Raw genomic sequence first — 13922 nt, 5'->3', positions numbered from 1 at the left:
AATCTGCGACACCAGTTAAACTGGAACACCGGTCCGTTTGCTGGAAATGAGGGAGGAGCGGTGAAAGTGAAAGTGTTGAGCCTCCGTTCAGAGCAGCAGGAGGAGGAAGGTGGAGCTGAGGCAGGTGAGTGTTAACATGAATATGTTTCTTCTTATGGCATAAAATAATTCCACGCTGTTCGTGTCTGTGGGTGAAATGTGAGGCCGGTGTTCCAGATCAACTGGCGTTTAGATCAACTGGCGTTGGTCGAACAGATGTGTCTTGTCTAATCACCTGCTGTGGATTCACAGTAACTGCCATCTCCTTACAAATGTTCATTAGATTAACCACACTTATACAGACTGTATATAACGCCAGTAACACCGGTCGGCTCCTCTGAGCGCTGATTTAGTGTAAGTACAAAGAGGAAGTGAGTTTAGCGGAGCCTCCGTTTAGTGTGAGAGAGCAGGAGGAGAGTGAAGCTGTGCTGAGGCAGGTGAGTGTAACACCGACATTACTGTGTCTCTGTGGCGGGAACAACAGGCTCCGTCAGCGGAGGCAACAATTAAAGACTTTAATTATCAAAGTAAAGAACTTGGTGTCGTAAGAGGCCACGCGCTCATTGGATAACGACTTGTCAATATCAAGTTATTAGCCAATGAGCGTGCGGATTCACAGAAAGGCTCGCCCTTATCGAAAGACTTTTGAAACCTAAAATGGCGACTGTGGAAAAGTCGCGGGCCGTTTGTTAACATGCGTACTTGTGTGTACTTGCGTTCTCGTGGACTCAAGTACACGCGTGATACGTCATCAGTCACAGACCAAATACTGCTCCGATTCAAAGTCCGCATCAGGCCACGTACGTTAAAAAGAGTCCGTCAGAGGAGTTCAGGCTGACTTTGTTAAACGGTGACGCCACTTCCTGTTCTCAGTCCCGTCGTGACCTTCTGTTGCTCTGATATCTGATATTGATTATAAACAGGCAGAAACATCAGGTCTGATCGGAAAATCTCTTCATAAAAAACTGGTTTTAAGTAAACAAAGTGCGTGTGGGGCCGCACGCTCATTGGATAAGGACCTGTCAATATCAAGTTTTGAGCCAATGAGCGTGTGGAGTCAAATTAAGCCCCGCCCCTATCATGACCTTTTTTAATTAAAATGGCGACAGAGGAAAACTAATCTGTCACTGAGCCAGGAAGTAGTTTACAGAGCAGAGGCTGTTCTCAGTTTGTATTACTTTCATACATCATTTATTCAACAAGTTATAAATAAAGGTAAAACAGAACTCTCACTGACATTTAAATATCTTTAGAGACAAACTGCAACAATTTAACAATAATTTTTTTAAAGATAGTTCAAGTCAAGGGCGTCGATTTGGCATGGACGGAAGGGACATGTCCCCACCAATATCCAGCGATTACTGAATTGTCCCCACCAATAATTTGATCTCTTCGAGTAAAGAAAAACAAACCCGATAGAAAGAAAAAAAAACCCTGATCTGTCAACGTCTCATTCACCCAGCGGTGCAGAAAGAGTTAAATTACGTTCTCTACCTCATGTGATAAATATGGCCAATGTGATTGGCTGTGCCTTTCAGGGAGCTCTGTTTAGTTTTAGCAGCGGTAATCCTGCACTGCGAGGACCTGCAAGGAGGAGAGGAGGATGGCAGCAAAAAGGAAGAACCGCGATATACAAAAGTATTTTTCAAAGAAACCTGTAAGTCACTTAAAGCCAAGTTCACTCATAAAATGTGTCCGTCATAATAATGTTACAGGCTATGCTAGGCTTTGGCCCACATCAGTCTAAAAATTGTATGTAACCATGAATAACGTGTTTTGGAAACTAACTGCACAACATGCAGCACTATTAGTTCTCTCAGTCTCAGAGTAGCATTTCTAATTTTGATTGAAACTGTCAGAGAAAACGGCAGCCTCGAGCAAGCCAGGATATTAATTTACAGAGGCCGTTAAAATGATATGTCTAACGTTAAAATGTTGGTGACACAATAATTTCATCCTCATGGCACTGACATATTCATAGGGTTAATTTTTGAGACAAAATATCATGAGGTAGTCATGATTTTGCAAATATTCCACCTTGTAGTGCAGTTTGCACAGTTTAAAAATGCACTCACCCTACAAACATTACTGATGAGTCAAGATCTGCACAAAGTGACAGAAACACTGAAGCAGCTCCATATTTTATTCTTATTGTCATGTATGTCCTATTTGTCAGGTGACAGAAGAACCAACACAAAGCTCAGAGAGTAATGGTGACACAAGATCACAGGTGAAATTGGATGATGACTTGATGGTTCATTACTGTATTTGAAGCACATGTGTGACTGCATGTATTTGGAATGTCTCACTGTTATTTATCAGCTGACAGAGGCAGCTCTGCCATGTTGTAGCTCAGACAGAGGTGAAGAGGCGAGGTCACAGGTGACTGACTGATGATTTGGTGCTATAGATTAATTAGTATTTATTATCATGACAATTGTTAGGCTGCTGATGTAAATTTATTCATTAGTGTATATTTGACAAAGAATCTGAATTGACATGGCACGAATCAATGTGGTATTTTATCAGGTGGCAATATGTCCTAGTGCAGTCAGAGGGGAAGAGCCAGGGCCAAAGGTGAGGCACATCAAGCACAGAATAATTTTAATCTGAGGATAAAACGCAGGTACTGAGACTGAAAGAAGCTTCAGTGCTCTCAGAAGACTAAAAACATGGCTAAGGTCAACAATGACTCAAATGAGATTAAACAATGCTGCTGTATGTCCACCAGGAGAGACTGGACAGTATAGATGTAAAACAAACATGCCAGCAGTTTATCTCAGTTAACGAGAGGAGAAGGCATGAGTTTAGCTCCTTCACATAGTGGACATTGAGTTGTTGTGTGGGACACCAGTAGTCCATGTCTGTTGCTGTAACAGTAGTTCATGTTTAGAATAAAAAATCCCAGCTCACTGATTGGATCGGGGCAATAGTGCCTAAAATGTTGCATAATGTTGCTGAGAGATCTTTTACTTTGTGGTCATCTTAGATGAGTAGTTTTATGGACAAAAACCATCAGGTCATTCAGTGTTCCCTTAGTGCTAATGTATCAGAGATGTTGGTGCACCATAACTGAAGTAATGTTGTTAAGTCCTTCAAGTCATATTCTTTTATTGTCACGACTGTATTTGAAGCTTTTTTTATTTTTGTATGATACCTGATTTATATGGAATATGGCTGAAGTAAACTAAAGTCTAAAATCAGTCATTTGTTTAATAGTAATTTAACATTATATAATTCACATATAAAACTATGAATTGTGATTTTAAATGGTTTAAAAGCATGTAGAATAGCATATGTAGGCAAGTATATTTCTCCTTTTTTTTTATCAAGAAGCAAAGACAAAAAGGGGGGAAAAAAAAAAAAAAAGAAATAGGGCAGGGTTCGGTGGTTGAATCATCCATCCCCACCAATGCCAGAACCAAATCTACGCCCTTGGTTCAAGTCATGAAAAAGTTTTGATTGTTATGTAGAACACAGAAGGTACAACAACACAGTCATAGATACAGTTGTAAATCAGGCCATTTCTGTACTTTATATAACACACACACACACACACACACACACAGACACACAGAAATATCAGCAGCCACTTTCAATCGTGACACTAGAAAATGTTCACTTATTACCATCAGAAACATCTTGTATTAAGTAAAAGATCAGCCTCATCATCATCATAGAGTCACTGTCTTCAAACAGGTTCATATATCTCAGTGAAACGTTACGAGGTTCTTCCACTGCTGGTGTTCAGGTTCTGTTGGTGCTCTCTTCTTGGTGCTGGAGACAGTGTTGAAAACATGTGGTCTTACAGGCTTAACAGGTGTGTGTGTGGTTCAAACCCTGGGAATAATGTGATGGTGTTTTTGTAAAGACTGAGCCTCTAAAATGACTGTTTAGGGCCAAAGCTCCAACATCAGAGTCAGTGTGATGCTTCCACTACAACAGCACTGTCTGTGTTTACCTCTCAGACTAACTCCACCCTGACATCCCAAAGATGGAGGAAGAGGACGGAGCAGCAGCTGCAGCATCCAGCTGTGTGTCTGTGAGGAGGGACTGGTTTACACAAACACCTCTGCATTACAGTCATGGACCTGCAGCATTAAAGTAAGAACACGACTGACTTTATTAGTCACTTAAACATGACAGAATCATTGATCTGTGATTGGTTCAAACTGTTTGATCTGTGTTTGGTTTCTTGTTGTTTTCCTGCTGAGATCAGTTGAAGTGAAGTCAGTGCAGCAGAATCAGAAGAGCTGAGAACAAACTGACTTCATTCACATCACACACAGAGAAACTGGCTGATGATTGGCTGACCGGTTATCAGGCAGCCACAGTATCACAGAGTGATCAGCTGATCACATGGCTGTCAGAGAGGACTGATCATGATGTTTGTGTTTGCAGGGGTCAGAGGTCACAGTCTCCAGTGTCCAGCTGTGTGTCTGTGAGGAGTGACTGGTCGAGAGAAACACCTCCAGCCTTCAGTGATGAACCTGCACCAACAATGTTCTTCAGTCATGGAGCTCAGCTGACCATGTAAGAGAGCTGCTGACTCACAGAGGTCAAAGGTTGTTTGCATTTGGGAGCCAGTTCAGCTCACCTGGTTGAGCAGGTGACCATATATCACAGGTTTGATTCCAACCATGTGTGTCCTCCTCACTGTCTCTGTCCTCTGTCCTGTCTGAAAGGTCCTCACTGTCCTCTCAGACAAAGGCAAAGAGGATGTTTAAAAGTCTGAACTGAGATCAGAACATGTTGCTCAGGTTCTTGCTTTTCAAGCTGTTTTAACAGTGTTCAGAAAAGGGCTGTCATGATGGTAGACTTTGAAAGTAGCCCAGGAAAGGACTCAGTACCCTTTCCCATGCCCACCATCCGTTCTCTTCCTCTTATCAGGGTTGCTGGGGGGCTATCCCAGAAAGGCTCAGGAGTCCACATAGAGTGGGTGATGCAGGCTGCACAGTGTGTATGTAGTTGATACCAGACTTTTCTCTGCTACAGTCAAGAACTTTAAAAGAAACATGACTGTTTTTACACACAAAGAACTGTTACCTATCAAAACAGTACAGACAGTCAGGACTGAAGATGTGTGTTGCTGAGCTCAGACATTATCATTTTATTGTTAGCCATAGCTGCTAGCTGCTACCTTATTGATAATATAAATGTAATGTGGCTATAAGCTAAAGACCAGAATGTCTGCACAGTGACATCGAATCTGGATGTTTGTCACTAACAGTAAATGATTTTAGTGATGAAGAAATGTGTCCACAGAGGGAGGAAGAGGAAGAGGAGTGGTGTTTGTGAGGAGGAGCAGCTGTCCTGCTGTGCTTTGTGTCAGGACGTCCTGAAAGATCCAGTCTCTACCAGCTGTGGACACTGGTTCTGCAGACAGTGCATCTGCTCATACTGGGACCAGTCTGCTTCATCAGGAGACTCCTCCTGTCCCCAGTGTGGAGAAAGACCCAGAACCAGAGCTGGACTGCAGACAGCCAGTCAGAGCAGCTGTGTACAAAGTAACACTGAACATCTGTCTGCTGATGGACTCGTTTCTGAAAACTGGACTTCTTGTTGTTGTTCAGACATTGAAGAGTTTTCTTTCTGTTTTTCTTTCTTTCAGCAGATGTTGATCTGCAGGAGGTTTTAGATGAACATAAGATCAGTCTGAGGAGGAGATGTGAACGTGTGACTGAAGGAAGTGATGAAACAGGAAGTAGAACCCTCCTCAACACCATCTACACTGAGCTCTACATCACAGAGGGACAGAGTGAAGAGGTTCATACCCAACATGAGGTGAGACAGCTGGAGACAGCTTCCAAGATGGACGCCCTCCATGACGCTCCAATCAGGTGCCAGGACATCTTTAAAGCCTTACCTGACCAACAGAGACCCATCAGAGTGGTTCTGACCAACGGCGTGGCTGGTGTTGGAAAAACCTTCTCAGTGCAGAAGTTCACTCTGGACTGGGCAGAGGGCTTGGAGAACCAACATGTCAGTGTGGTGGTTCTGCTTTCATTCAGGGAGCTGAACCTGATCAGAGATCAGCAGTACAGTCTTCTGGAGCTGCTCCATGTTTTCCATCCAACATTACAGAAGGTCACAGCAGAGAAGCTGGCTGTCTCTCAGCTTTTGTTCATCTTTGACGGCCTGGATGAAAGCAGACTTTCATTGGATTTCACCAACAGGAAGCTGCTGTCTGATGTCACACAGAAGTCATCAGTCAGCCAGCTGCTGACAAACCTCATCCAGGGGAATCTGCTTCCCTCGGCTCTCGTCTGGATAACTTCCCGACCTGCAGCAGCCAATCAGATCCCTCCTACATGTGTCGACAGGCTAACAGAAGTACGAGGCTTCACTGACGCCCAGAAGGAGGAGTACTTCAGGAGGAGATTCGGTGATGAAGAGCTGTCCAGCAGAATCATCTCCCACATGAAGACATCCAGGAGCCTCCACATCATGTGTAGTATCCCAGTCTTCTGCTGGATCACTGCTACAGTTCTGGAGCACATGTTGACTACAGAGCAGAGAGGAGAGCTGCCCAAGACCCTGACTGACATGTACTCACACTTCCTGCTGGTTCAGACAAAGAGGAAGAAGAACAAGTACCATGAGGGACATGAGACGAGTCCACAGGAGATGACGGAGGCTGACAGGGAAGTTCTTCTGAAGCTGGGGAGGCTGGCGTTTGAACATCTGGAGAAAGGAAACATCATGTTCTACCAAGAAGACCTGGAGCAGTGTGGTCTGGATGTGACAGAGGCCTCGGTGTACTCAGGAGTTTGTACAGAGATCTTCAAAAGAGAGTGTGTGATCTTCCAGAAACCAGTCTACTGCTTTGTTCATCTGAGCATTCAGGAGTTTCTGGCTGCAGTCTACATGTTCCACTGTTTCACCAACAGGAAGACAGAGGTGCTGGAGGACTTCCTCGGGAACAAATATAAAGAGTCATCGTTGGATGATTTTCTGAAGCAAGTCATGAGAAAATCCCTCCAGAGTAAAAATGGCCACCTGGACCTGTTTGTTCGTTTCCTTCATGGCCTCTGTCTGGAGTCCAACCAGAGACTCTTAGGAGGTCTGCTGGGTCAGACAGAGATCAGTCCAGAAACCATCCAGAGAGTCATCAACAACCTGAAGATGATGAACAGTGATAAAATCTCTCCTGACAGAAGCATCAACATCTTCCACTGTCTGATGGAGATGAAAGACCTCTCAGTACATCAGGAGATCCAAGAGTTCCTGAAGTCAGAGAACAGATCAGAGAGGAGACTCTCTGAGATCCAGTGCTCAGCTCTGGCCTTCATGCTGCAGATGTCAGAGGAGGTTCTGGATGAGTTGGACCTGCAGGAGTACAACACATCAGTGCAGGGACGACAGAGACTGATTCCAGCTGTGAGGAACTGCAGAAAGGCTCGGTGAGTCCAGATGTGATCATTAACATCATTAATTAGTAGGGGTGCAATGGATCAAAAATTTCACGGTTCGGATCGGATCACGGTTTTTAAGTCACGGATCGGATCAATTTTCGGATCAGCAAAAATAGAAAAAAAAAGACAAAAATTCTACTCGCCATTTATTTATTTAAGTATTTTTTGCCTATTAAAAAACATTCAACTGAAGACTCATTCCACGCACTTATATAAAAAACAAATTAAGGTGCAATATGGACATTGTGGACCATGCTGAGCAGCCTCTGCATCCTCTGCACACGGCCATAAACAACCAGAGGAGTCTGTTCAGTGACAGGTTGCTTCTCCCAAAGTCAAGGACCAGCAGACTTAAAAAGTCCTTTGTCCCACAAACTGTTTAACTCCTTGCTGGAGGGGAAACGGGGACAGAGGAGGGGGGAACAAGTAGCTGTAGTGCCTTTTCACTGTGCAATAGTTTTTGTTAATATCCAGCGGTGTAATAGACTTACAATACTTAAAATGTGGCGTTCCCTTGTATTCTTATTCCTATTTATTCTATTTATCCCTTTTGTATTCTCTGTATTTATAAATGTGTATATATGGTATATTTCTGCTCACATTCTGCAACTTCTGTCGGTGCTGTGCTACTGGAAACTGAATTTCAGTTTGAACCCACCCGAGGGATAAATAAAGTTTCATCTAATCTAATGTAATCTATAGGGCAGTGCAGGGCTTTGTAGCTACCACTCCACTGTGATATAACGAGGGGTCACGGTCACGTGGCTTTCCGTTGCCCTGGAGCTCCACCCATTTGTAGTTAGAGCAACAGAAGATGCCTGGGACAGTTCAGCCATAACTTTAAACTTCTCCTGCTCATACATGCTTGGAACGATCTTGTCACTGAAGTGGACGCGCAACGAGATATCATAGCGTGGCTCAAGCACGTTCATCACAGTTTAAACCCCTTGTTTTGCACAACGGAGTACGGCCTCCCGTCTGCAGCTAAACACCCCATTAGCTTTAGTAATAGCTTTAGCCCGGTCGGACTGGGCAGCAAAGGGCTGCTTAAGTGCCGCAAACTCCTCTGCTCCGCTACTTGGACCGCTAGCGCTGACCATAACTACCGCTTGACAGACTGACCACGCGCACCATACACATACTTTTTTTTTTCTTTTTCGAATCTTCGGATCACGTGCGTACCGAACCGTGGAGAGGGATCGGTTCGGATTTCGGATCAACCGTGATCCGTTGCACCCCTATTAATTAGTGTAAATCAGTAGTTTAGTTCTGACCACCTGACTCCACGGTATAATTCTCAAACACGTAGCCTAAAGCAGATAACTCGTAAGCTGGAGAGGAAATGGCGTGTCACAAATTTAGAGGATCATCATTTAGCCTGGAGAATAGTTTGTTGCTTTATAAGAAAGCCCTCCGCAAAGCAGAACATCTTACTATTCGTCACTGATTGAAGAAAATAAGAACAACCCCAGGTTTCTCTTCAGCACTGTAGCCAGGCTGACAAACAGTCAGAGCTCTACTGAGCCAACCATCCCTTTAACGTTAACTAGTAATGACTTCATGAACTTCTTCACAAATAAAATTTTAATCATTAGAGAAAAAATTACCAATAATCATCCCAGTTGATGATACACCCTCTGATGCCCCTGGACACATCATCAGTGATGTAACCTGGGGTCATTGGGGGTTTCGGGTCTTTCAACAATCAGACCCCCTCTCCCAGGCGACCCAGCCAGGGTTGATCAAGCCCCAGCTTGTGTCCAGGTAGCGCTACCCTACATGCAATGCCTCTCCTCTTTTGATCCACAGCCACCTCACGCTGCTTCTGCCGCATTGGTGACCAACTTGATGGCTCTTCGCTGGTTAGCCCCTACGATGCCTAGCATTTTGTATGCCTGCAAAGGGATTGCCCCGCGAATCCTCGACATCCCACATCGATGGGTTGGCATCTTGCCCACCAGCCATTACTCCGGCACTCCTCCACTAACTCGGATTACTTTGCCCTCTTCCTCTCATGAGCTTCCTCCATACTGTCTTCCCAAGGCACAGTAAGCTCCAGAAAGATTACCTGTTTGGAGACAACTGAAGTAAACAACGATGTCTGGTCTCACAGTTGTCTTGGCTACCGCTTCGGGGAACTTTAACTGCTTTGCCAGGTCAACTCTCAGCTCCCAATCGTGCGCCGTTGCCAACAGGCCAGGCGAGGTGTTTCGGACTGGTGCTGCTGGCTTCTCCCCAGCTTTTATAAACTTTACCTTGTTCTTAACTGGGCAGGCGCTCTTATTATGAATGCTTTTGGCTCTCGGAGGAGGCGGACACTTTTTCTCCTCTCCTCTCGCTTATCTTCCCTTTCTTATGTCCTTGTCTAGTCTCGTGTTTTTTGTATTACTTTCCCTGGAACACTCTCTCACAGTCTGTTTTCTAAAACCTAAAGAGAGTCCTGTCGATCAAGGACGCTGAAGATATCTACCTATTCGGAACCATGATAACAGGGTTTTTGCTGATCGGAGCTGGCTTGGCCCCTGGCTTATCGGAGAATTAAGAAAGCGGAACCGGCTGTTCAGACCTCCCCAAGGCTGCCCGCTGGGATTGAAACGATGGGACGAGGCGCGACTTCTCAGAACGGGCTCATTGAGAGCAGCATGGCTAAGACCTTGGAGACGCTTACAGCTGCCGTGAATACTCAGAATAACACCTCTGAGCGCATATTGGGTTACATCAAGGAGAGGCCTGCTCAGAATAACACCTTTGAGCGAAAGTTGGATTACATCGTAGAACAGCTCACTGCAGTCGTGAGTTCTTAGAATCGGCTCTCTGAGCAAAAGAATGACAAGACCACGGAACGCAAGTTTGATACCATCATGGGGAAGCTCCCGGTTCTCCAATGGGAGATTGAGAGACCAGTGTGGGAGTGTTAAAGAACAGCTTTGAAATTCTCATGAGTTGTTGCAAAAGAAAAATTACCATCATAATCCGGCTACCCCTTCGGCGCCAGCTGTGGGCTCAAGGCTGGAGCCGAACAAAAACTCCCTGATAACGACTGTGTTGAGTCTGTTCCTTCCCATTCCATGCAAGGCCACCAGGGTTGGCTGGAAGACTGTTTACTTAGCCTGGCAGGACGAAGGACACTGTCTCAGCTGAACTATGGGCACACACACACATACTGATACTGATAAGCACTCACTCATCCATCACCCTCCCTACCCCGGATCCAACGCCACCTCCAACGCTAACCTCCCCTCTGATGTGGACATCGGGTCAGCTGGAGGCGCAGTCGAAGATTGCAGCGGTCCCAGATCAGATGTACACACTGGAACTCTTTCCCATGTTGCTTGTCTGTGTTTATTGTGCTATGGTGTGTTGATATCTGTGCATTCCTGTATTATCCTTTTGTGTTACACATTTCGATGTTTTTTTCCTCGCTACCTAGCCTGACCTGTCTCCCCAATGTGATGTTTGTGTATTGTATGTACGGTCGGCAAGGTCTATCATCTCGGTTGTGGGCAAAAGACCTGCAACTGACAAATAAAGGCTATCTTATCTCATCTCATCATCCCTCTGCAGATGGAATCCGCTACGGCCTTCAGGACTTGATTGTGTCACCAGTGATATCGCCCTTTGGCCAGGGCTTTTGGGCAGCAACTTAAAATGTGCTCCAGGGTTTCTCTCTTCTGACAGAGAAGACAGCCTGGTGTCTCCACCTTCCCCCAAGTGAAGAGATTCGATGGACTTGGTAGCACATCATATACTGCTTGAATCAGGAATTTTATCCGCTGGGGTTCTGCTTTCCACAGTTCATTCCATGTGACCTTGTGCTCTACAGCTTGCTCCCATCTTGTCCAAGCACCCTGCTTCCTCGATTGCACCATTTGGCTGGCTCGCTTCTTCTCAAGTCCTGCTCGCACCTCCTCAAGGATCAGCCACCGCCTCTCTTTCCCCTGTGCCTTGCCGTAGTTAGGTGTTCTACTGCTACCTAAGCCCACTCTTACCTGGGCCACTGTACCCACAAGCACCCTTTGCTGTAGCCTTTATACTGCAATGTCTACACCCTCAGCAGCTCTCCACTTTCACCCGTCCTACCCTCTATTCCAGCCAGGGAAACCCGGGGGTCACTGGACTCCCGATATTGGAGCAGCTTCCTGGACTGGCTCACTATGAACTCCTCGCTTAGGCTGCTAAAGGGGAGCTTCAGCTTGTTGTTATGACCATACAGAGCGATACTGCTCAGGCTTTGTGGCAGTCCCCAACCACCTGCGCAGAAACCTGCTGATCCTCATCTCGAATCCTTCCACTGTTGAGATGGGAACTTCATAGACTAAGAGGGCCATAGAATCCGGGGCAGAATTCCATGCTGATAAATCCAGGCCTTAAACTTGCCAGGAAGGCCAGATTTATCCACTGATGAAAGCCAGGTCTCCAGGTCTTCATAGGTCGCTTGTATGGAGGCTGCATCTTTCAGGCTGCGGTTAAATACCTTACTAGGCTCTTCACAGGAGCCTCAGAAAGTGGTGGTATCTTGATGGTGCCTAGTGAAAACAAATATTTATCAGTGACCTTTTCTTTCTTCAGCACAAGCGACCTCGACTTGGTGGGCTTAAACCTCGTGCATGCCCAAGAAATCATCTCATCAAGACCCTTCAGTATCCACCTGCACCTTGGAACAGATGTAGTTGTCACTGTCAGGTTGTCCATGAAAGCTCTGATGGGTGGCTGCCTGACTCCAGACTTGGTGAGTGGCCCTCTACACTGGACTTCTCCAGATTTGACCAACATGTTCATAGCAAGAGCGAAAAGGATGGGCGAGATCGTGCATCCAGTGATGATCCCCTTCTCAAGCTTATGCCAGTCGGAAATTGTTGTTCCGGAAGAGACTCTCAGGTGGAAGTCGGCGTAGTAATCCAGGATAAGATTCCTGAACTTCTCTGGGATGTAATACCGGTTCAGTGCCTGTTCTACCAGCTTATGGGGTATAGATCCGTAGGCATTTGCGAGGTCAAGCCATAGTACTGCCAGGTCCCCTCTGTTCTCCCTGGCTTCCCTAACATGTAATATTATCTACAGCTACTTTTAGTACCATTGATATTCATTTAGAGTCTTTTTCTCCAATTGATCTTTCTGAGTTAACTTCAATAATTACTTCCTTCAAACCATCAACGTGTCTTTTAGACCCCATTCCTACAAAACTGTTCAAGGAAGTCCTGCCATTAATTAATTCTTTGATCTTAAATATGATCAACCTATCATATATGATTTTTAAGGTAGAATTTTATCAACAATTATGTTTTTTATCACATTTTTATCACATTTTTTATGGCATCTGCATCCGCGTGAAGGTCCGACCTCCCATTGTTTACAGCAGGGATCAGCTGTTAGTCCTCGGAGCCTCCGCTGCCCTGCCTACCGCCGAGCAAGCCAACATTCCCCGTGAGGTGAGGAGGAAGAGGCGCGGCACTCAGGCCGGGACCAGGCATCGCAGCAAGGTTAGGAGGTACCAGCCAGCGATTCCTTCTGTTATTATGGGAACGGGAGATCTCTTCCCAATAAAGTGGACGAACTGGCGGCCCTTACCCGACATCAGAGGAGCTACAGGGAGTGCAGCCTGATGTGCTTCACAGAGTCGTGGCTAACTGCGCTAACTCCGGACTCACACATGAACATGGTTTTCATCTGATCCGGGCCGACAGAACAACAGCGAGTGGTAAGAAGAGAGGAGGGGGTCTGGCTGTGTTTGTGAAGGATAGATGGTGTAACTCTGGGCATTTATCTATCAAAGAGACGCTATGCTGTAAGGACATTGAGCTGCTAGCGGTTAGCATGAGACCGTACTATCTACCGCTAGAGTTTACACACGTGATTATCCCGCCCTCTGATAGCGCTGCAGCAGCCTGTGAGGTCCTGCACACTGTAACCAGCAGACTCCAAACACAGCACCCTCAGGCCCTTTTCCTGATCTCTGGGGACTTTAATCACATCTCCCTGTCCTCCACTCTCCCACCTTCACCCAGTATGTCACCTGCCACACCAGAGACAATAAAACATTGGACTTATTGTATGCTAACACCAAGGAGGCATACAGCTCATCACCTCTCCCTCCCCTGGGGGTCTCACATCACAACCTGGTTCATTTCCAGCCTGTGTATAAACCTCTAGTACACAGAGAACCAGTAGTGAAACACACAGTAAGGAAATGGTCGGCAGAGACTGAAGAGGTCCTGAGGGACTGTTTCCGTTCTACTGTGTGGACAACCTCTGCAGCCCCCTGGAGGATGACCTCAACAGCATCACAGACTGCATTATGGATTACATGAACTTCTGTGTGGACAGCACCGTTCCCAGCATAAAGGTACGGTGTTTTTCTAACAACAAGCCATGGATAAATCCTGAAATTAAGGCTCTCCTCAAGGAGAAGAAGAGAGTCTTTAGATCTGGAGACAAACAGGAGCTGAGAGTTGTTCAGAAGAAGCTGAA

General features: G+C 45.7%; 1 protein-coding gene across 4 annotated transcripts; it reads left to right on the top strand.

Moving 5' to 3' along the window:
• Positions 1-7: 7 nt before the first annotated feature.
• Positions 8-13430, top strand: LOC134623403 (protein NLRC3-like). Of its 4 annotated transcripts, none has more exons than XM_063468558.2 (7): positions 8-124; positions 4008-4143; positions 4441-4572; positions 5305-5546; positions 5651-7442; positions 12024-12183; positions 12788-13430. In XM_063468558.2, the coding sequence occupies exons 2-7, from the start codon at positions 4034-4036 to the stop codon at positions 13055-13057; spliced, it is 2706 nt and encodes a 901-aa protein (XP_063324628.1). In that variant the 5' UTR covers positions 8-124; positions 4008-4033; the 3' UTR covers positions 13058-13430. The 4 variants fall into 4 exon arrangements, with proteins under 4 accessions (XP_063324628.1, XP_063324629.1, XP_063324630.1 ...); XM_063468559.2 differs by having other exon boundaries at positions 9-124; positions 12811-12967; XM_063468560.2 differs by lacking the exons at positions 12024-12183; positions 12788-13430 and adding an exon at positions 11019-11794 and having other exon boundaries at positions 9-124.
• Positions 13431-13922: the final 492 nt, after the last annotated feature.

This window comes from Pelmatolapia mariae, unplaced genomic scaffold (assembly GCF_036321145.2).
Source record: "Pelmatolapia mariae isolate MD_Pm_ZW unplaced genomic scaffold, Pm_UMD_F_2 NODE_ptg000626l+_length_32730_cov_1, whole genome shotgun sequence".
Lineage (NCBI taxonomy): Eukaryota > Metazoa > Chordata > Actinopteri > Cichliformes > Cichlidae > Pelmatolapia > Pelmatolapia mariae.
The sequence above is the reverse complement of the archived record's forward strand: the minus strand, read 5'-3'. Positions and strand labels throughout refer to the sequence as shown.